Consider the following 23,660-nt stretch of genomic DNA (forward strand, 5'->3'; position numbering starts at 1 on the left):
TATGTATACTTGCATTTGCATGTATTTTTATCCTATATGTGAAGCTCTTTTTAACTGTGTGTTTTAAAAAGTATTATATATAAATACAATTATTATTATTGGGTTATTGGGCCCATTGATTACATGGATCTCTCCTCCTCTAAGTTATAGCTAGGCTATAACAGGGATTTAATGAACAGCTCTCAACATATCCCCTGTAGCAAGAGATGCAGATGGATAGGGGGTAGTGGATAATGGCAGTGTCTGTTTGTGCAGACCAGGATGGGAGAGGAAAGACAGACCGCGCTTCATGCGCAAACAATTCTCGGTGCTGAGCTGAACCTCAGCACCATCTGCTGGACTTAAGACCAACCATTTTCTGTTCTCAAGTCCTACATTAAATTATGACATGTTTGAGTACTGAAGAAAAAAATATATAATGACCCACCTTTTATGACCAAATCTTTATTTGGAAAAGGGGAAAAAAATTTAACAGCCAAATCGCATGCTCACCCTTTGCTACAGTTAATGTATGGTTATTGCATATGCACAACACATAACCTGTCTTAAGTGAATTCATTTCTAACTTTGTCATTACTGTGCAATCCGATGGCAATAAACAGTTGTCTATATAGTGAGGGCATGTGGCATAACACACAACAACCTTCACGAAAAATAGATTTAAAAGACAGGATTTACAAAATAAATAAACACATAATCACAGTATGAGTTAACAAAGGGCTTTGACACGTCCCTTAATGGAAACCAAGCAGCCTTTTCCCATCCCAATCCAATATCTGTGGAACGTACATTGCCAACACAATAAAACCGAGATTGCACTATATTGCTTCAATTCACTAGGCACTATATTTCTTCAACTCACCAACAAAACCAAAACACAGAGAACGCTTCCGACCACCGTGGCTGATTGGCCGCGATCACTTTGCTCATCCCTCTTTCTGTCCTTCACTCCACTATCCTTCCTTTCCTGTGGCTACAGTGTATTGATCTCTCTCGCCTGATGGAGACACCGCCAACCTCGCCTTCTAATGGCCAATTAGAAAACTAAGCAGAAGCATCTCGAATACTGACAGAAAGTCAGTTGAACAATTTCTCGAAAGCGACTTGACTCCTGTGTCCATTAGGAAAGATTTAACAGGCAGGAGGGAGAGAATGTGTGCAGGGGAGGGAGACTGCGAGAAGGAAAGAGAGGAACGAGAGTAGAGGAAGGCTGACATATTCTCATCTATTAGGTGTAAAAATGTTTTTAATTTACAAAACACAGAGCTCAATTGTTCCTTAATCCAATGAAACGGTGAAGAGGAAAGAAACGTAAAGTGCTATGGCAACTCAGTACTGCCAACAAGTCCGACAGCAAATATGATAGTGTATCTGTGTGTGTGTGTTTCTCTGTGTGTATTTCCATTTGTATGGGTTTAGTTGTGTATTTCTGACAAGAGAGAGGGAGAGTACCACATTTAGCCAGCAGAATTCGTCTTGAGAGAAGGGATCTGAGTTTAGAGGGGTGGATGCTAGCAGCATTGATGCTTTATCCTTTGAATATTACCAGACTAGTATCTCAAAATGCCTATTCGATTTTTTTTGCTATTCAGTCGCTTTTAGCAGGAGCACTTGGGAGTGTCTAGCATGGTAGTGGGTGAGGGATGACAGCAGGGATTGGCAGATGTTCAGTAGTGCTATGGTGGCTGCAGCAGCTCATACAGTATGAATTTGTCAGTGTTTGGCTTCAAGGTGACTGCTCAACAGCCAGCCCTCAGCCCTATCTATGCCCTACTTAAGGCTGCCCTGCTTGGGTAACCTGGCGGCCAGCAGCAGTTCTGACTCCTCTTGGGGCCCCGGGCCCTTCATGGCCATACTGGCCCCAACCATCGCCGGATAACTTCTGTTCCTCCTCATTCCGTCGGGACCGAAAGGAGAGCCTGATCTACGGAGCCCGCCCAGAGGCCCCAGGATGGGGCCAGGGCTGGTAGCTCTGGCGCCCCCCGGTGCTCCTGCCACGCCAAGCCGTTTCACCTTGTCAACCAGGTTGAGGTTATGGACGGTCACACTCACGTCAGTCTGACTTTCACAGTCCCTGGCTTTCTGCCTGCCCCTCATTCCCCCCGTCACCTCCTTCAGAATGGAGCGCGCCGGCTTCGAGGCCAGGAAGTTGTCATAGGAGGGGCTCTTGAAGTCGAAGCCAGCAGGAGTTTCTGCACTTCCTCTGAGGGGCGCAGCCGAGCTTCCCAGTAGTGTAGGGGAGTTAGGAGGGGTACAGGAGCGCATGGGGTCAGGGTGGGGTGTTCTCTGAGGGGTGATGGAGGTGCTGAATAAGACCCCGCCCCTGCCCTGACTGTGTTCGAATCCCTGGCTCTGGTGATACATGGCTGCTGAGATCCCCCTCTCCTGGAGGAGGCGTACTAACCCCAGGGAGGTGCTGGTGGTGCGCGTGGCATCTCTGCAAATGAAAACAGAAGCCCAAATCAGTGATAGAAATACAGCCTGAGACTCACATGCAATATGTTTTAAGCTTGGAAGCAGTCATGTACTCGCTTGCAAATTCGTGTATAAACAGATCCAGGTGGAGGCAAAGTACTTCTAAAAGGAAGCAAAGTAACTGTCTTTCAGCTGCTACAGCGCTGTTCAGCACGGGAGTGCAGAATAACTTGGACTCTATGAGAAGTAACCCACGAAACAGCCAATTACACCAGTAAATATTTTATTATTATCCATGTAATGGTGAAGTGAAAAACATTCTTGAAAATCCCTGCACTAATCAGAGGTAGCCGTCCCTCTTAATTTGTGTAAAAAAACTGCCATTTCGGAGCATTTTCAAATTAATATTCATGAGTCATAAATGTTAAAGCAGTGATGTACATTGTACATACAAAAGTCCATTGCCTCTGATCATTTTTAATGTGTTTTCATGCTGAGGCTGCCTTTGTATTTTAACATTCATGAGCGTCACATCCAGTCAGCATCATCCGGCTGTAATGTTATCCCTGCCACACTTAAAATCATGTTCACATGAGGCAGTTAAGTCAGCTGACAAAAAAAAAGAGTGTTGGATACCAGTTAATATGGGTTCTAAGCTGAAATGTATCCTGGGATCAATTAGCTCTTTGTAATGAACAATTTCAGCATTTTAGCCTAATAGACTCCCAGTCGTTCTGAGTGAATCTGCGCTTCCTGACTCACCAGCATTTGCCACCTAGCGGCAAATGCTGTAATTGCAGGTTCAATGTAATACTATGGGAGATAACTGGCTAGCTTCCAGGGAGACTGTGGTGGTGGTCATAGCTATCATTAGGTAGAGAATATTTGCTGGTTTAAACTCAGGCATGCCTGAGGTTAGTTGAGGATTCGGAGGGCCTGAGGCTGACTCGTCGGGGGGTGGCGGCAGGTGTAGCCAACAGGGTGCTGGTCATCACACAGGACGACGATGCTGGGCCCGGGTTGAGACTGGAGATGGAGAAAAGGAGGAGGAAAGAGGAAGAATATGAGGCTAAAAGATGGTTGTGATGAGCAAAAGGAGATTCTGTGCTCTATGTGAACAGTGGAGCGCTACCATATTTACAACTACATTTTCTACTATGCGGGCCCCTTTGGAGGAAACAATTTTGTAGTGAAAAGTGTGGATGCCACACCCGTCTAAGAAACCATAAATTTACCTTAAAAGTGTCTCTTACCTCGGTGTGACACGGGTCTGCTCGTCGGTGGGATGGAGGATCCGACAGGTAGTAAACGTGTAGGTGGAGCTGGTGTGGGCCATGCATTTACCTGGGTAGTAGGCAGCTAGAAATCAAACATACACACACACACAAAGTGAGTTAATAGTAGTCCATACACTGATTTTACAGTTTTTGATGATAAACTATATGTGTTTTTGATGATAAACTAAGTACGACACAGGTGATCCAGCTGCATGTACTCACCCAAGGCGTCGGTGTTGCTGAGATGTGGGGATGGTGAGGGGGAAAGGGGAGAAGATGGTGCAAGGCTGGACTGTGTCTGTCCTGGGATGGGGGTGCTTGTACTGGAGGTGGAGGGCACGGCCGGGGAAGCAGTAGCCGAGGAGGTAGGCAGGCTCTGGAAGTATTGGTCTCCTGGTTCATCCTCCTCGAGGCCGCCCCACTGGTAAACCTGCAGACACAGCAGGAGTGGCCCAGAGAGTTGTTAAAATGCAGTAAATAAAATCCAAATCACTGTTTGCACACACAGACACGAGTCACCCAGAAATAGTGACCACTCACACAGAAATACAAGGACGTGATATATGTGTGTATGTATGTGCATGTATTCCATGCATTAACAGGGTATTGACACATATACACACAAACACACACAGACTCACGCAGAGACACATATGTAGAGAAAAGCAGACCTGCTCTAGCTCCAGTTCCAAGGGTCTGTAGCCTTTGGGCACAACTCCCGGCCTGGCATCCAGGATCACACCCAGATGGGGCTGGGCTAACTGCTGCCAATGATGCAAGGTGACAGAGCCTAGCAGAAATAAATGGATAAAACTGCAGGGGGTTTTTTTGACTATGAAAACCATCAAGAAGACATGAGTATGCACAATACTTTGTATGTACAGATTAAGGGTCAACATACAATAATTTTATATTTGTACTGTAGTTGGTTGGGAATGAGTTCTTAAACTTGCCTTTATTTTGCATAAATGGCTTCTTACCCCTGATAGAATTAGTCACTGAAGCTAAAGGGCACAGTTGGCAGTAAACTTGGAGCTCACTTAAAATGCTAACAGTACTAACAATCAATTTCAGGGAGACTCGATGTTGGTGTAATGGCGACACTGGTACAGGAAGTTACTGGCCACTGAGAAAGTACATTGTGTTACATGTGCAGGCGACAAAAGAAACTCACATTTTGTGAGAGGGGACAGTGTGAGATTCTACGAGTATGAAAGTAGACTATATGAATAGGAGCAAGAAAAAGAAATTAAACGTTAGGGTAGCCCTTTACAACGCTGTATAAATTTCATCAAGTCTCTCAAAACAATGAAGAAAGGATTAAGCTCCGTCATCCTTTCATAAGTGATAAAGTGAGCTGACAAGATCACAGATACTGGAAGGTGATAAAGAAATGGACAAAGGAAGCAGAAGAGTGAGAGATGAAATGAAATGAAGAAATTAGGAAGAAAATGGTTTTATTGGTCAATGACATATAGAAACCACAGACTGTGTTTAAGAACACAAGAGGACTAGAGGAGGTCACACAAATATAAAGAAATACAGAGAAATAATAAAACACGTAAAAGGAGAAAGAAGGGACAGGATGACATCTATGTAATGGGGACGGCGAATGGGAAAGTCTTTAACTGCAGTACTGTTTCATGTCAGCAGAGGTCGCCAAAGCCAAACAAAACGGTTACTCCAAACCAGCTCTCTGTAGTCAGAGACATCAGATTATTTTAAATTATCTACACATACGTTGTGTTTTCATTGGCCTTCCACTGCTCCTGTGTGTTTATATGGACGTGGACCTGTTGTGCAATGACTATTTCATTCAAATCTTCCGAAGGTAACGTTGAATACAATTTAAAAATGGATTACTAAGTCACAGAAAGTTGAACCAGTTCGTCTGGACACAACGTTTATTGAGAGAAACGTTTCATCACTCATCTAAGTGACCTCTTCAGTCTCAGCTGACTGCAGGAACCCCCACCCTTACAAACAATACAGTGGCATGACGACCGAAAACAACGATGGGTTTCATATGCAAATTGCCGTGACTTTTTAATGGCCATGTGTACTATTTACAGAGGATTGGGGAATAGTTGCAGTCACAGCATTGTAAGATGGCGACAGATGTACTCTTAAGGCGTCAGGCCAGGACTCTGCAGTCTACACCCATCTACAGGCCGGTGGCCACTCCTTCAAGGATGAGGATGTGCACATTGTTGATAGAGATGCAAACGCTGGTTTGAACGGGGGAGTCAAAGAGGCCATCTGTGTGAAGAGGGAACGACCATCCCCGAACCAAGGGGGGGGGGCGCTAAGAGTTCATCTGTCTCCGTCTTACAATGCTGTGACTGCAAACATTCCCCAATCCTCTGTAAATAGTACATTACTGCCATTGAAAAGTCACGGCAATTTGCATATGAAACCGATCATTTTTTTCGGTCGTTATGCAACTGTATCGTTTATAAGGGTGGGGATACCTGCAGTCAGCTGAGACTGAGGAGGTCACTTAGATGAGTGATGAAACATTTCTCTCAATAAATGTAAATGTGTCCAGATGAACTGATTCAACTTTCTGTGATTTTCTTACCTGGATTATTGAGCATGCATAAAGACATTTTTTCATGTGAAGTAATGTGGGATTCCTGAATTCTGTTAACAAAGAGAAAACTATCACCTTCCATTCCCTTTTCATTCACGTCATACATTGGGTTTACGCCTAAAGCCACCCTCTCGGCTGTGTGTCTTGTGTTGGTGCATCAAAGACCAGAGCGAGTTGAACAGCATGAGGGACAGCGGTCTCTCTTTCCTCTCCCTCCTGCCCTTCTTCTTCCTGCTGCCAGCTTGGTCCCGGGCCCACCGGCCCCCTCCTCCCCCCTCTATCACTGCCCCAGTCCGCCCCGCCCACCCCCTATCTACCTCCTGCTCCCTCTTCGACGCCATCTCGCCTTCCAACGTTCTGGCGTGCCAGCTCTCCCTCCCCCGCTCCCCCTCCGACCCACAACCCCGCTTGCTCCCTTTCTTTGTCCCCGCCTCCCATCGCCGGTACCCTTCACTCTTCCTCCCAGCCTTGCAGCCGCTCCCTCGCTCCCGCTCTCCCTCACCTTCCAGTGGCTTGACGATCTGCAGCTTGTCGGGGAGGTAGGGCCCACGCGAGGCCAACAGGTGGATGCTCCCCAGGGACATGATGCTGTCGGACGGGGTCAGCCCGCCTCCCTCGGCCAACGCCAGGCCGTCCTGGAGCCCACCACGCCCTCTCCACCGCTCCCTCTCCTCCTCAAAGAAGCGGCGCTCGCTGAGGTTGTTTTGCCGGCGCAGAGACAGGCGGCGCAGGGCCAGCCTGAGGTCCTCTGCCCCACCGGCCTTCTTCTCACGTCCGTCGCTGCTGCTGCCAGGACAGGGTCGAAAGAAGAAGAAAAAAAATAATAATAAGGTACTTATAAACAGATAAAACAAATAACAGCAAAAGCATATCTGTTGTGATGGTTTGTAGCCATTAACGTAGAGATATCAGCATCCAGTATGAGTAAAATCTATGTTCAGTATCATATAGAGTTCAGCCTGAAAGGTGTTGTGTACTCAATCCAGTACTTCAAAATTTGATTTGAGTTCTTGGAAGTCTCCGAGAAAATCTCTTCTTTTCCATCACACTGATCCGATCTCCAACCGGTGGTACCCGCTTTCAGCTGTCTTCCAGTTACAGCTTTCTTACTAGCGACCGCATGCAATATAATTATTTCCCTATAGACCCCTGAAAATGAAACGATATCTTTCCTTAGTACCTCAAGATTAAGACAAATCTCTACCTCCAAAACAATTTCCATACTCTCTTTTGTGGCTACCCGGTATGAGGAAAAGGAAGGGCGACCCCACAACACATGATAATGCCTTGCTTTATCTGTCCCACACAGTCTCCTGCAGTCTGGTTTTGCCCCTTGATATTTTTTCCTGTACAGAAGTTATATAAAAAAGATTAAAAAAAACTTGCTATGTTTTTCCATCCAAATTCTCTCCAGGACAACAAGCTGATATCGGTGACTTCTTATTAAAAAGGATATATGGCTCAATCTATATAATTACATTTCAGTCATATGACCTATAACAGCCCACCCACTTCATATTCTACATGACAAACTGTCCCACAGCTAGGAACTAGGGGAGCAACTATTACTATAATGTCTGTTATTATAAGCGACACATTTTACTACCATAATATCCAGCCATCCATTATCCAAGCCGCTTATCCCAATTGGGATCACAGGGATGCTGGAGCCTTTCCCAGCAGTCACTGGGCAGCAGGCGGGAGACACCCTGGAAAGGCCACCAAGCCATCACAGGGCCAGCACACACACATTCACACCTAGGGACAATTTAGTATGGCCTGATTCACCTGACCTTCATGTCTTTGGACTGTGGGAGGAAACTGGAGCACCCGGAGGAAATCCACGCAGACACAGGGAGAACATGCAGACTCCACACAGAGGACGCCCCGGGACAACCCCCAAGGATGGACAACCCCGGGGTTCGAACCCAGGACCTTCTTGCTGTGAGGCAACCGTGCTAACCACTGCGCCACCATGCCGCCCTACCATAATATAGCAGTCTTAAAACAGTGTGGGGATGCTGCAAAACGAACTTTGTGGGTTCATGGGATATTTACCTGAACGTAAATGAACTTCACAAGGAGTCCCAATCAATTCTGAATCAGAACATCTACTCTCTTCCCTAAAAGCGAGCTTAGGTATTGTCACAGTCAATTTTTAGCCACCCTTTCAATTCCCTTTTTGTGCCATAGCGTGAAAACTGGTACAAGTTTGAAGTTTGGAGATGGTGCAAGCTGTTCCGACTATAAAACACCGTAACAAATGGTCTCAACGAGAACCAAAATCTCTAAGGCCCATGAATGACACCTCTCCAACGACAAACTTGGGCATCAATGAGCCTTAACCACTGTACACTTCTACTGCATCAGCATAACACAACTGTGAAACAAATCACCAGTCCCTCGTAAACCCCAAACATGTCCCCCCACTACGCTCTTACTGAGGTATTGTTCTGACTCTGCCTCTCTTCATCCTCACCTGTTCCGATTGGACGCTGTCTCCATAAGGATGCTCTGAGTGCGGTTGTCAAGGGTGACGTCATCCACGCCACTGTCACCTCCATACAGGCTGGAGTGGGGTGAGGTCAGGCCACTGGACTGAGGTGAGGTGCGGGACGACAGGGACTGATTGGAGCCTGGGATGTTGGCGTTGGATGGGATCAGCGTGCGCTTTCTGGCTGTCTGGTTGATGTTCTTCACCGTCTCAAACACACGTTTATGGTGGACCCTACCAACACGGCCAAACACAAAGTCGGGTTACGCTGCTTCTCGGTAGGTTGCCAAGTGTTGGAAAAGAAATCATCCGATTCCAACTTGCTTTCTTTCTTTGCTGTAATTGACAGTTCCCACCCCTCATGTGCAAAAAATGTGTATGATTCAATCAAGCTAAAGCATTGGCATGTCATGGGAATCAAGCAGTTTTTTCTGAATACCTCCAAACTCTTTTAGGAATCAAAACACTGAAAACATATTTAGTATACCTGTAAACCTGTATATCTGTAATATGAATAACAAAGCCCATACTTTTGTTCTTCACACTCCGGGTCCTCCAGACTCAGCTCCTTCCTCATGGTCCCCTCAATCTCAGCTGCCAAGGAGTCCTGCAACACACACATTCATTACAACACACTGCAAACACACCCACCCAACAAACACACACACACACACACACACACACACACACACACACACACACACTTGCTGCAAACATACATACACTGAAAAACACACAAATGATATAGAACACAGTCATCTTGCACCTCACCTCAGTCCTGTGGCCTGATCATGCATCACTTGATCCTGTATCAAGCCTGTATGAAGGTCACACACACAAACACACACACACACACAACAAACACACGCACGCTCACCATAGGGTATAGTCCCATGGGATGGAAGCGTCGAGGTGTGCCTGCTGGGTAGTTTCTGTTCCTAAGGTTCTTCAGCTCCTCCTGGGCCTCATGGAGCATCTCTATACACTCTGAGTACTTCTCCTCCAACTCCTGAAGCTGTGATTCACAGAGAGAACCAGACCACACACACAAGAAGTGAATTGTGTACCTACTTTCACACATACATACATGACCGTGTTTTGGAGAATGAATTTATAGCCGGCGGGGGTAGGGTGGGGGGGGGGTGTGTACCTCGGCTGTGAGCTGTCTCTGGGCATCTTTAGCTGCTAGTAGGTGTTGTGATAGCTCCTCATTCTCCACTGCATACTGGACACACACACACACACACACACACACACACACACACACACACACACACACACACAAACACCCAAAGGATACAATTTTGCATTAGTTTGGAATCAGCCAATAGTGCAAATTGAGGCAACAGTTACTCTTGAAACACATTTTATATATAAATGGTTGAAAGTGTGTGTGTGTGTGTGTGTATGTATGTGTGCACTCACAGATTTGGTTTTCTTCTGCAAGTCTACTATCTGAGAGAGGAGATGAGTGATCTCCTCCTGCTGTCTCGCAGCATCCTCAGTCTTACGAGCCAGCTCTTCGGCTATAGTGGAAATCTGGAGACTGGACAACCCTGATAGACACGGGTGAGAGAGCAGGAGAGACAGAGAAAGAGAGAAAGAGAGAGAGAGAGAGAGAGAGAGAGAGAGAGAGAGAGAGAGAGAGAGAGAGACGGAGTTTACTCAGCCGATGAGTTGTAAAATGTAGTAACTATGGAAAATCAATGCACATTGCCTGTCATCTGACAGACAGCATAATGGAGTGCAAAGCAAAACAGAAGGAGTGTGAAAGAGGCGGTGGACTCACTAAGTTCCTTAACACAGTCATTGACCAGCTGCTGTTCCTTCTCCTCATACGTTTCAGTCTCAGTCTTCAGATGGTTGGCCTGCAGACAGACAAGGATTACAGCACCAATGGGGCATTTAACGTATCCTGCATTGCATGTGTGTGTTTGTCTGGTAAGGTCTGGGTGTCTGCCATGGACGGATTAATGCACGGGCCGACGGGGCCCGGGCCCCAGGGCCTGCCCTTCTGGGGCCCCCAAGATTAGCGAAATTACGTCCTCTGAAATCCGCCCAATGATTACCCCTTCTATAAATAATCATTACAAAAGGTAATGTCGATTACCAGGGTTTATATAAGACATGATTTCACCAGAATTCTCAATCACGGTGGCAAAATATTTTTTTCCAATTGTATGCCAAAAATATTCCTGTATTATTTCAAATATGGATTCATTAGCACCAATGTACAATTAAATGTTATAGGCTACACATACAAACAAAAATCATTAAAACATTAAAATAAATTGCATCATGGGCCAATAGATTTGCTCTTGACGATCATGATTCACGCTCAAGTACGTAGCTACGTCATTGCAGGCTATACAAAAAACAAAAATGGAGAAGAGGCGTTATGCTAGTGGGTTCCTTAAAAGAAAAACAAAACAGGAAAAGTTGAAAGACAGGCGTCCGAGTTGCAAAAGATCCCAAAATTGGATAGTTTTTTTTAAAAAGAAAGAAACTCAAACTCCGGATAAGGATGAACAAGAAGCGCTACTACCGCCAAGCGTTAGCAACCGTGATGAAGCTAGCAACGTTAGGCCTACTGAAGATGAGCTAACGTTAACAGCAACCGCCATGAATGGACAGCAGCAGCATTTGGATAAAAGTGGCTGCTCATCAGCAGGCGAGCTAACTGTCGCCACGTTCGGGGGGGTTACTGCAGCAAGAGCAACCGCCAAGCCCAACCGTGGAGAAAAACGGTGATGAGCAGGCTAGGTAACCATCTTCGCCATGAGACGATAATTGGGTTGTCTATCGGTCCTATATCGTGTTATCTTGTGCGCTCGTGTTTGTCGCAGTTACGGGCACTATTCGTCGCTGTTGTATCACGAAAAGTCACTGTCACATCATGATTGGCTTGCTGATAACTTTTTTATTTACTTTATTATTCACGCGTTTTCCAATATTGATACCAAAGCGTGTATTCCAATTCTTTTCGGTGCTTGTATAAATTGTTGGCACATGTGAGGTGTGTAAAATGCTTTTTATAATCTTGTAACCTTACTGGTTATGCTAAGCTAATTAATTCCTACTCAATATGGGTGCAGCCATATTTAATGTTTATGTCAGTAGCCTATACTGTAGTTTGTTACACGGCTTTGTTGAATACTCGATTCTGATTGGTCAATTACGACATTCAGCGGTGTGTTATTTCTTGATAGACACCGTTGCTAGGTATAACAGACCGGTGCTATGCGTAGAACGTAGAAATCTAACGTCCTCTGGATGAATGGAAGCAATAGCCTACAATAATTTTTAAATCAATAAAAACATTTTTTGTTATAGTTTGTGGCAAATTATTGATTTATTTAGTAAGTAGCCGTGTAACAAGCGGGATAATGTACAGCAAGCCGGTTATCATTACGAAATAATAACCGGCTCGCTGTACATTATCCCTTACATATTCAATGCATTCTGGGAGGTAACGTTAACGTGACGTTTGCACGCCTTAGCAGTTAGTGCTGGTGACGGGTGAAATAATAATAACAACAACAACAACAACAATAATTATAATAATAATAATAATGTAACGTTTTGTAGGTCCTTTAATAATATCACATGCGTTGCGTTGTTTCCGGTGATTACTGTAAGTCACGTGACTAATCAAAACTGCTTGGTGAAATTGCATTCAGACTCTCTGGTGTTGTTACAGGGGGGCCTCGTGAATTATTGTGCCCCAGGCCCCAGATTGGTTTAATCCGTCCCTGGTGTCTGCACACACCTCTGAGCGGAGTGAGAGATTCTCCTCTTCCAGCTCTTTGAGTTTCCTCTGGAGTGTGTCGGTCCCGAAGCCTCCCAAGGCGCTCCCCACTTTACTCTTTTTACCCCTTCAGACGGAGAGACAGAAACAGCTCAAAGCTCTGTGTTCAGGTCTTGAGAGAAATAAGCCAGCTGTGTGAGAAGTATCAACAAGCCCTGCTGGGCAACTAGTGTGCCGGGTGGGTTAAATCTGCTTTCACTTATGCTATTTTACATCCCAACATCAGATAAACTTAAAGCTTACGGATCGAGACATTAAAATGGCCACCGCAAAACGGTTCCAGATGGGATGTGTGACATGTGGTGAAAAAAAATGTGCAAGGTGCTAACGTTGGGGAAGCGCTGGAGGAGGACTCCTCCTCGCTCTCCTCGGCTGCGTTGGTGTAAAACTGCAGCAGCTCATCCTTCAGGTTCAGCTCGTGGTGCAGCTGGGCCACCTGGGGAAGGAAAGGACAGAAAATGTTAATTTTATGTTTCTTAGTGTGTGAGTTTGTGTGTGTAACTGTCTGCATGTACTTTAGAGAGATCCATTCAAGTCTTAAAGCAATTCAGTCTCTTTTTCAGTCATTAAAATGCAGTTTTTCTTGACTTGGGTGAAGCGTTGTGACAACAGGGGAAGATCATTCCACTTATTTCTGTTGCAGCTTCCCTTGTTTGAGGAATCTCCCAGCGACACATCAGTATCTCAAAAGATGGCAGAATGAGAAAAACAATCCAATAGTATCAAGAAAGTGATACCTGGTTTAGGAAAATCATAGGAGTATTATTAACACTGGAAAAAAGTAGAACGATCTCACTGAAGGACAGACTTGTTCAGAAAAAAAGGAAATTTTACAACTCAGTACGACATGAATTAGTTCATTTAGTTGATTTTTTTGCAGTTTGACATGAGTATATGTGAATGTGTACATCTGTACATGTGTACAGTAATAAATAATAATAATACATTTTATTCATAGAGCTCTTTTCAAGGTACACAAAGACTCTTTACATAAGTCAAAATAAACATAAAAGCAACACACCATAACAAAACATTAATCACACATTAAAAGCAATTCTGAAAAGGTGAGTTTGATTAAGGATTTGAGCAGGGACAGATCGGTGCAGTCGCTGATGTGTTTGGGGAGGGGGGTTCCAGAGGGAAGGGGCAGCTACGGAGAAGGCTCTGCCACCCCAGGTCCTCTGCTTGGTCCTGTGTGGTGGAGACAGGAGCTTGGCATCGGAGTAGTGAAGGCTGCAGGAAGGAGTACAGTAGTGGAGCAGGTCGGTGAGGTAGGGGGGGGCCTGGTTATGGTGGGCTTTGTGAGTGGGAAAAGGGATTTTGAATTGGATCTGTTGTGAGGCAGGGAGCCGGTGGAGTTTCTGGAGGACAGGGGTTATGTGGTCGCAGGAGCAGGAGTGCGTGAGTAGGCGAGCAGCAGAGTTTTGGATGTACTGGAGTTTGTTTAGGACTTTGGCTGACCAGCCATCGCGAATGCTGTTGCAGTAGATGTCTGGATGTGATGAAGGCATGGATCAAAGTTTCGGCAGCAGAGGAGAGTGGTGGGCAGAGATGAGCTATGTTTTTTTAGGTGGGGGGAAAAAGGCTGTTGTGGTGATTCGATTGACGTGGAGTTCAAAGGAGAAGTTGATGTAAAAATGATCCCAAGGTTGCAGATGTAGAGGAAGGGGGACACAGTGGAGTTATCGATGGTGAGGCAGAAGTTGTGAGTGGTTTTGGTAGGGACCGATGATGATGAGGACCGATGAGGAATTCTATGGCAGATTTACAGTCAGTATCATCGATGTGGATATCAAAATCACCCAAGAGGAGAACAGAAGGTGAGATGGCACATAGCTGGGTCAGAAAATCAGAGAAGTCAGAGGAAAAGGAGGGGTTTGGCTTGGGAAGGTGGTAGATAATGGCAGTGAGCAAGGGAGTGGGGCCAGAAAGTTTGAAGGCAAGTTGTTCGAAAGAGTGAGTGGCAGGAATGGATATGGTGGTTGTTTTAATGTCCTTGCTGTAAACAGCAGCAGCACCGCCTCCCGAGATGAGGTTTGTCCAATGTATGTGAATCCTGTGGGTGTGATCTGGTTTATTGAGAAATAGTCAAGGGGTTTATGCCAGGTTTCAGTGAGGCAGAGGAAATTAAGGTTACTGTCTGAGGCCTTTGTTATTGAGTGAATGAGTGTTGAGCAAAACCAGTTTCAGATGCCATTGCTTTGTGATTGGTTGTGAGGACTAAGGAAGGAGATGGAGATTAGACTGAATCACGTGTCGTTTGTTGTTGTGACGGTGAGGGTAATGTGTGTGTGTGTGTGTGTGTGCGTGCGTGCGTGTGTGCCTACCTCCTCAGTGATGTGCCCCACTTGTTCTTCCAGGTAGTCATTCTGCTCAGTCAGTGTTCTGTTCTTTTTCAGCAGTGACTGGCCAATCCTGGCAGCCAACTCCAAATCTCGCTCTTTCTATTGATTAGAGGAGAAGAGGGAGTTGAAGAGAAGTGAGGAGAGGAGAAGAGGTGGAGAAGGGAGAGCTGTCCCTTTACAGAGTGTTAATCATAAACTAACGTCCAAATCCGCCTTATGTGTTACTAAATCTCCAGTGGCTGAGATATCATAGGATTAATGAGAACGGAGGACCTCACCTCCTCCAGCAGACGTGTGACAGCATCAATGTCATTGTAGGTTTTCGTCATCTGGCCCACTCTGTCTGCACATAGCACTGTGGGAAAAACAAGGATTATACTATCAAGGCACACACCAGTGAGATAAACAACATAGTGCAGAACTTAACAGAGAAAGTAGTCAACACACTACCATCTGACTGTGTGAGACTGTGTTGTGATTTGACAAAACGCAAAGAGAACTTGGCAGATGACTAGCCTGCTCTTACAACAGTAGTGGCCACATTATATAACAACAAAAGTCGCCCCCGCACCCATCTCTGAGAGATACTGTCAAAAAAATGCGAAAGGGGTTTTTTTCAGGATGTGACCAGGATGCACACAGCAATTGGTCACTGTCGGGCCTGAGGACTTTATTGACCTCAGAGCTCCAGTCGATGTCGGACCGGGTTACTGGTACGGTAAGCCATTCAGTCAATATTGCTTCTCCACTGACAGCATCTGTGGATTAAATGTTCATCAGGACAAAACCCAAAACTACATGTTTCATTTTTTTTTTAAAAACCCACAAAATTCCTTTTTTGGAAAAGCTATGATAGCGATTATCAACAGCGTTCAGGATGCAATAGTCACCTTGGCCCACAAAGGATCGGTCCTACTGATGAACTATGTAGTTAACCCGGAGTTATAATCTGACTGTGTGTGTGTGTGTGTGTGTGTGTGTGTGTGTGTGTGTGTGTGTGCGTGTGTGCGTGTGTGCGTGTGTGTGCGTGCAGACATGTCAAATCTGAGCAAGTTCAAAGTCAAAGCAACACTGCAATTGATTTAATGAGGGAGGGGAAAAGCCAGGGACAACCTCCACTTTCAAATCAATACACGGTGGTGTTGAAAAATACCAATTTGAAAATTTGAAAAACAACAAAAAACAGGGAAATACTTAGACCTGAAAATTCAGAACTAAAATCTGCGGTGTGCACATACTTCAGAAGGGCGTATTGTCATCACATGTCCTGATCTGCCAGGCTATCATGGGGTGATCACATCTTACCAGTTCTGCTATCTTCAAAGTACAAGTCCTCCAGCTCACATCCGTCCCCCATCCGTCTCTCCAATCTGTTCTTTCACCTTTCCTCCGATTTCCACGGTGACCAAAAAGCAGAAATTTTCATCAGCCCACGGCCAGGCTAACTCTTATGGTAGCACTTACCCACTCCAGAGGACCTCTTTCTCTCTCTCTCTCTCTCTCTCTCTCTCTCCCTCTCTCTCTCTTCCCCCCTCTCCCTCCTACACTCAGCTGGTACATAACAGGCCCAAAGGCTGAATTACCCTCCTCCCTCATGCACACCCCCAGCCCACACAAAGCACAGCAAAATTAGATAGGAGAATGGAAAGATGAGGCAGAGAGATGAGCGAGGGTGCGTATCTGTTTTTGGAATAGCTGCTGAGTCAAAGGTGAAAAAAAAAGGAAGCGGAGTTTGTGTCCTGATTGGAAGCCAGGATGGCGGAGGGAGCCAATCACAGAGGGCAGCCTGACAAGACAAGCCGCCTCTCGGAGTAGCCCACACCTCCTCATTCACCACTGCTGTCCTGTTAGTTCCTCGCTTTGGTTCCCTCTCTTCTCTTCTCTTCTCTTCTCTCTTTTCTCTTCCTACCTCAGCAAGGTCACTAAGCATCCATCTGCCGTTGGCAACAGTTACCATGGTGATTCCCTTCTTACCCCCCCTTCATCCACACCTACACAAATTGTGTGTTTGCACTACATCTTTCACAGCACACAAAACAGCAAAAACAAAAAGACTGTCAACCAGTTTGTTTAGACTTCCTCTTCAAACAGGAACTCAGTGTGTTCCTCCTACAGCCCTTGATTTCTCGCAGTGTGATGCTCAAAAGACAGACCTCTCATACTTTCTGTGCCCTTTTTACATGAAATACAAAGTTGTGATTACATGGACCCATGATAATCAAATTACTCAATTACAAACAGAACAAAACAGAGTCAATACGTCACTGCGTCAATTAAGAGTTTTCCTGGAAAGCCCACACATTTACACAAAAGGAAACACAAACAGCGGCAGATTATCCTCTAAGGAATCAATTGTAGAGCCATGCACGCAAATGCCTGTAGCAGCGAAAAACTACTCACAGAAGTATTTGAGAGTCTCCTCAATCTGTTCGGTCGTCAAGTCGACACTGGTGTCTGGTGGGAGGACCGGGGTGTGCAGCCAGTCATCTTGGTCATAACCGTAGACCGTGTCAGCCCGCAACCGGTAGACCGGGAGCTGCTCCTCCAGAAGACTGATGATCTCAAACTCCGGTAGGTCAGTGCTGTTACACACATCTGACAGTCAGAGAGAGAGAGAGAGAGAGAGAGAGAGAGAGAAGGAGAGAGAGCAAGAGAGAGAGAGAAAGCAAAACTGTTAAGAACTGCTGCATTTGATGGAGATGGTATACTGCAACCCAGTGGTGGACTGGAAGCTTACAATTTGAGGGGAGGGCTTTTGCTGATGCTTCCTCTTATGGATGCATACTTGTGCGAGTTGTAGAGCCAAGCAGATGTGCCGGTCTCTTAACAGCTGATCTTTGTGTATAACCAATACACCCCTGGCCTTCTCCCTCACCCTGATCTACCCCCTTCTCTTAATGTTCTTGTAAAGATTGGCTGTTCCAGGAAAAAAAAGACAGGTTTTTGAACATTATCTCTATATATACACTACCGTTCAAAAGTTTGGGATCACATTGAAATGTCCATATTTTTGAAGGAAAAGCACTGTACTTTTCAATGAAGATAACTTTAAACTAGTCTTAACTTTAAAGAAATACACTCTATACATTGCTAATGTGGTAAATGACTATTCTAGCTGCAAATGTCTGGTTTTTGGTGCAATATCTACATAGGTGTATAGAGGCCCATTTCAAGCAACTATCACTCCAGTGTTCCAATGGTACAATGTGTTTGCTCATTGGCTCAGAAGGCTAATTGATGATTAGAAAACCCTTGTGCAATCATGTTCACACATCTGAAAACAGTTTAGCTCGATACAGAAGCTACAAAACTGACCTTCCTTTGAGCAGATTGAGTTTCTGGAGCATCACATTTGTGGGGTCAATTAAACGCTCAGAATGGCCAGAAAAAGAGAACTTTCATCTGAAACTCGACAGTCTATTCTTATTCTTAGAAATGAAGGCTATTCCATGCGAGAAATTGCTAAGAAATTGAAGATTTCCTACACCGGTGTGTACTACTCCCTTCAGAGGACAGCACAAACAGGCTCTAACCAGAGTAGAAAAAGAAGTGGGAGGCCGCGTTGCACAACTGAGCAAGAAGATAAGTACATTAGAGTCTCTAGTTTGAGAAACAGACGCCTCACAGGTCCCCAACTGGCATCTTCATTAAATAGTACCCGCAAAACACCAGTGTCAACATCTACAGTGAAGAGGCGGCTGCGGGATTCTGGGCTTCAGGGCAGAGTGGCAAAGAAAAAGCCATATCTGAGACTGACCAATAAAAGAAAAAGATTAAGATGGGCAAAAGAACACAGACATTGGACAGAGGAAGACTGGAAAAAAGTGTTGTGGACGGATGAATCCAAGTTTGAGGTGTTTGGATCACAAAGAAGAACGTTTGTGAGACGCAGAACAAATGAAAAGATGCTGGAAGAATGCCTGACGCCATCTGTTAAGCATGGTGGAGGTAATGTGATGGTCTGGGGTTGCTTTGGTGCTGGTAAGGTGGGAGATTTGTACAGGGTAAAAGGGATTCTAAATAAGGAAGGCTATCACTCCATTTTGCAACGCCATGCCATACCCAGTGGACAGCGCTTGATTGGAGCCAATTTCATCCTACAACAGGACAATGACCCTAAACACACCTCCAAATTGTGCAAGAACTATTTAGAGCAGAAGCAGGCAGCTGGTATTCTATCGGTAATGGAGTGGCCAGCGCAGTCACCAGATCTGAACCCCATTGAGCTGTTGTGGGAGCAGCTTGACCGTATGGTACGCAAGAAGTGCCCATCCAACCAATCCAACTTGTGGGAGCTGCTTCTGGAAGCGTGGGGTGCAATTTCTCCAGATTACCTCAACAAATTAACAGCTAGAATGCCAAAGGTCTGCAATGCTGTAATTGCTGCAAATGGAGGATTCTTTGACGAAAGCAAAGTTTGATGTAAAAAAAATCTTATTTCAAATACAAATCATTATTTCTAACCTTGTCAATGTCTTGACTCTATTTTCTATTCATTTCACAACATATGGTGGTGAATAAGTGTGACTTTTCATGGAAAACACAAAATTGTTTGGGTGATCCCAAACTTTTGAACGGTAGTGTACGTTGTAGGGATGACACTCCATTAGCAGCCATAACACTGAGCCCTCATCTCTATATCTCTGAAACATCGCCAAAATTGTGTGGAAAAGTGTTCACCAGAATCCCCGAATGTGAAAACTACAACTCCTACTTCCTGGTTTGCCTCTGCCTTTGGTGGGTTAGATCGAATGAGTCTGGGCTGTAGAAGAAAATGTGAATAAAAACGCCACCGAATATCGTAAAAAGACAATGACTCATGGACCGGGTCCTCCAGTGACACTACCAGTGGACACAATTTTGGCGGCATTTCAGAGACACACAGAGGACCGCCCAGCTTTATGGCAGCTGATGGCGAGTACAACACGCTGTTGTAAATCGTGATTGTCTCCCTTCAAGTCTCTTTATATGACCCTTTTTCCCGATCAATCAAACCATCGTAAATGAGTTAAAACCAAACATGGTGAAGCAGCGTTTAGTATTGTGCTACACATAGCTGGAACATACTTCCAGAGGATATAAGACTTGCCACAACTTTTAAACACTTTTAAAACTAGACTAAAAACTTCTACGTTCACCACTGCCTTTAATGGATCTTCCGTCTACTGGTAGTTAGACCACTTTTTCACTTTGATACTCCACTTTATCCTTTTTAATGCTATCTAAGGCTTAAAAACTTCCCTTTTTCATTTAGCTTTTATTTACTGGTTTTTATCTCCTCTTTTGCACTTGATCATCAAGTTACATTCTTGCTCTTCTTTTTTCATATTTATCTATGGTACATTACTTTTATGACTTTTAGATAGATAGATAGATAAATAGATCGATCGATAAACTATATTTACCCCCAAAGGGAAATTCCAGAAAACACACACACACACTAATAATATATCTCCCTCTGACCCTTTTTCGGGTGGTGTGTGTCGTCCTCAAGCTCGGGTCCTCCACCAGAGGCCTGGGAGTGTGAGGGTTCTGTGCAGTATCTTAGCTGTCCCTAGGACTGCTCTCCTCTGGACAGAGACCTCAGATGTTTTTCCTGGAATCTGCTGGAGCCACTTTCCCAGTTTGGGGTTGGGGGGGGGGGTCACAGCCCCTAGTGCTCCCATTACCACTGGGACTACTGTGGATTTCACCTTCCACATCTGATCTAGTTCCTTCAGCTATTTCTCTAGTTTCTCATGATCTTTCTTCCTGATGTTGCCATCGATCGGATGTTTTTTAAGTTTCCTTTATTAATCCCCTTGGGGAAATTCAGTTACTGCACATTAACCCTGCTTCTCAGTCTGGAACTTGGAAGTCCCACAGGATCTTAGCTCTGCCATTCTCAACCACCTTTGGTAGTGTCTCCCATTTGGACTTTGGGACTTCCGGTCTGTATTTAGTACAGATATTCCTGTACACTATTTTACACTGATTTTAGCAGCTGGATAGCTTAGTAGGTATGAATGATGGCTTTCCATGCCAGAGATTGGGAGTTGAAACCCGCGTTGGAGCAAGAGTAAGAGCTTCAGAGCAGTCCCCAGCACAGAGCCAGCCTTCTTTATCAGCTTGTTCAGTTTCTTAGAGTTGCCGGCTCTGCCGCTACTGCCCCAACAGATGAAAAGTGCACTAGCCACAACAGACTGGTAGAAGATACGCAAAATCTTGCTGTACAAACTGAAGAACCTAAGCTTCCTCAAGAAGTTGAGTCTACTGTCCCTTCCTGTAGACAGCCTCAGTGTTACATTTCCAGTTGTTTCTGTTGTCCAGGTGAACTCCCAGGTAGTTTATCCAACAGTTTATCCAACTCTGCTTATCCTGTACATTTTTTCAATCTTTTGTTTTATTCTTTTAATATTCTTTTTGTTATTCAATAGCTTTCTTGTTCTATCTCACTTATTCAATGTCTTTTTCCTCTGTATGTACTTTGAATTGCCTTTGTGTATGAAACATGCTAACTAAATAAACTTGCCTTGCCTTTAGATATTCTTTCTATTCTGGTCAGGACACTGAAAGCAGAAAACACACACGCCCGCACGCACGCGTGCACACACACACACACACGCACACACACACACACACACTTACCCGTGATGGTCTCAGCGTCCCTACAGATGGGTGGCGCTGAGTGTGTGGGAAACTCGCTCACTTCTCCCTCGCTTACATACTGCTCCTCCTGACTGTAGCGCGGGTCAGGCTCAGAGTCCGGGTCTGGGGCTGGGGGCAGGGGGGAGGCTGGGGAGGCCAGCTTGGCTCACCTCTCACTATGACAGAGAAACAGCGGCCATGGGCCTGTGGCGCCGGAGCAGCTGGGTAAGGTGACCAGGCACCTGGTGACAGACAGACTACAGCCACCTGGACAGTGGGAGACAAAACAGAAATGGGCATGGAAAGACCGAGTGAATGTTGGTTCTTGCTTTAGATAATCATTCTTCAATTAGGGATGTTTATGTCCTTGTGTTCTTTGAGTTGCAAATCCCACTGAGTCAAATCCCTAGTATGTGCAAACATACTAAGGATTTGCTCTCAATAAAGCTGAACTTGATAATGTGTAGATTTACAAAGACAGACGGACAGACATCCCATTAGATAAAAACAAGTTTAAAGAGGCACAAAGAGATTGTGACCCACCACCCACCATGATGAGAGTACGGCTCTCGCTTCCCTCACAAAGCCTTTAACCGTGTACTACTGCTGACAGTGCACTGGGCTGCCAGCCAGACACTCAGCCAGCCATACAAATCACAGCCTAGCCACCGCACGCCACTTTTGAATGGGGAAACTGAGCCAGATCTTAAACAAGATGTTGGTGTGGAGCAGCTCCATGTAATACTACTTCATCCCAACAAGGACATCACATCATCTCAGGCCAGTGGCTGTGTTTGGTGAGACCAGATTTTGACGCTTACCTGTGGTTGCGTAGCTATAGCTAAAGTACATAGCTATAGCAGCCATCATAGATAAGTGACCTTGCAGAGCTCTGCCTTGAATCTGCAGGGATCCGTGTTTCACAGCAGATATACAGTACGCTCACAGTCAGTGAATTCAACTCCTCCATTGTAAAATTCACCTGTGTTAAGGGTGAGATTAAGCAACTAAGGATCATCGACTCTGTCGGTCTCACAGACTAAAAATAGAGCCAGAGAGAAGGTCTGTGTGTGTGTGTGTGTGTGTGTGTGTGTGTGTGTGTGTGTGTGTGTGTGTGTGTGTGTGTGTGTGTGTGTGTGTGTGTGTCTCATTGTGGAGTGCTGTGTAGCTGGTTGGAGGGCCGGGTGGTAGTTGATCTTATATAAGAAAGCAGACACCTGGCACAAGATGAGCACATCTGTTAACCTTGACAGAACATGCATTAATGAATGACGCATGCACCGTTCACTGCACACACATACATGGGGTGTGCTACTGTGTTTAACTTCGTATCATGTGAATTGTGTATCCTTTGCTTTGTACTGTTTGTTATTGTGGCGTTATACGTTTTAATTGTGACATGCCAAAGAGACTGTGGATGAAGATGAGCTGTAAGCTAACTCTGGTACAGTACATTAAATGTTAAACACAAACATTTATGTTTAAATGTTACCATCATGGACCCTTACAAATAAAATAAACACAATTTTTTTTTGATACTCAAGTCAGAAAAAGTGTCCTGAAGTGTTGGTGCTGGATCTGAAGTCTAATCATAACCTTGGCACACCGCTCTCATTGCAGCATGCTGTTGGCTAGACTTTAACACAGGAGTGGAAGTGAGGGGTGGAGGAACAGACCATATTGTGTACTGCATACTATCTTGAGTAAGTCCAAGCAAACCGTCAGCACTGGTCTACTACTAGTTTAGGCCTGACGATAGAAAAAAAAAAGAAAAATCCTTCAAAATTCTTCAAATCAAGTCTACAGTGACATCAACTGCAGATGAAGTAAGAAGCATAGATCTGTGCAGAAAGAGGGAGAGAGCTGGGATTATAAATCACGCAAACTAACACTTTCAATTTTCCCTCATCTCCCTGAAAAACAACCCAGCTGAATGACCCCAGCCGGACACAGGGGCCACCACACTTTCCCCCATGTAAAGCAGCTAAGCCTTGGTCCTCCACTCCCCCAGAATACTTTAGACAGCCCAAAATGACACGACAGACAACAATACACTCAGATTAGCAATCGGGGCCCTGTTGCAAAAACGTGTCATTTCCCG

The 23,660-nt window shown here is 45.1% G+C and overlaps 1 protein-coding gene across 2 annotated transcripts; it reads right to left on the reverse strand.

Annotated features, from left to right (window-relative positions):
• Positions 1-443: 443 nt before the first annotated feature.
• Positions 444-21,703, reverse strand: LOC130128550 (trafficking kinesin-binding protein 1-like). Of its 2 annotated transcripts, none has more exons than XM_056298177.1 (18): positions 21,560-21,703; positions 17,333-17,527; positions 15,211-15,287; positions 14,915-15,031; positions 12,917-13,023; positions 12,549-12,654; positions 10,569-10,647; positions 10,205-10,335; positions 9,930-10,004; positions 9,657-9,794; positions 9,310-9,386; positions 8,765-9,013; positions 6,788-7,068; positions 4,364-4,482; positions 3,915-4,122; positions 3,669-3,774; positions 3,325-3,441; positions 444-2,437 (listed from the first exon to the last, which is right to left on the reverse strand). In XM_056298177.1, the coding sequence occupies exons 3-18, from the start codon at positions 15,259-15,261 to the stop codon at positions 1,771-1,773; spliced, it is 2,628 nt and encodes an 875-aa protein (XP_056154152.1). In that variant the 5' UTR covers positions 15,262-15,287; positions 17,333-17,527; positions 21,560-21,703; the 3' UTR covers positions 444-1,770. The 2 variants fall into 2 exon arrangements, with proteins under 2 accessions (XP_056154152.1, XP_056154151.1); XM_056298176.1 differs by having other exon boundaries at positions 6,788-7,071.
• Between the last annotated feature and the right edge of the window lie 1,957 nt (positions 21,704-23,660).

This window comes from Lampris incognitus, chromosome 18, assembly GCF_029633865.1.
Source record: "Lampris incognitus isolate fLamInc1 chromosome 18, fLamInc1.hap2, whole genome shotgun sequence".
Lineage (NCBI taxonomy): Eukaryota > Metazoa > Chordata > Actinopteri > Lampriformes > Lampridae > Lampris > Lampris incognitus.

What these genes read in the sequence shown, in the direction of transcription:
- LOC130128550 (XM_056298176.1), bottom strand. Translation starts at nt 15,261, where the DNA reads ATGACGAAAACCTACAATGACATTGATGCTGTCACACGTCTGCTGGAG. An exon ending in CCGGAGTGTGAAGAACAAAA is followed by an intron (nt 9,014 to 9,309) that starts GTATGGGCTTTG and finishes CCGTGTTGGTAG; the next exon opens with GGTCCACCATAAACGTGTGT. An exon ending in CAGCAACACCGACGCCTTGG is followed by an intron (nt 3,775 to 3,914) that starts GTGAGTACATGC and finishes TTTGATTTCTAG; the next exon opens with CTGCCTACTACCCAGGTAAA.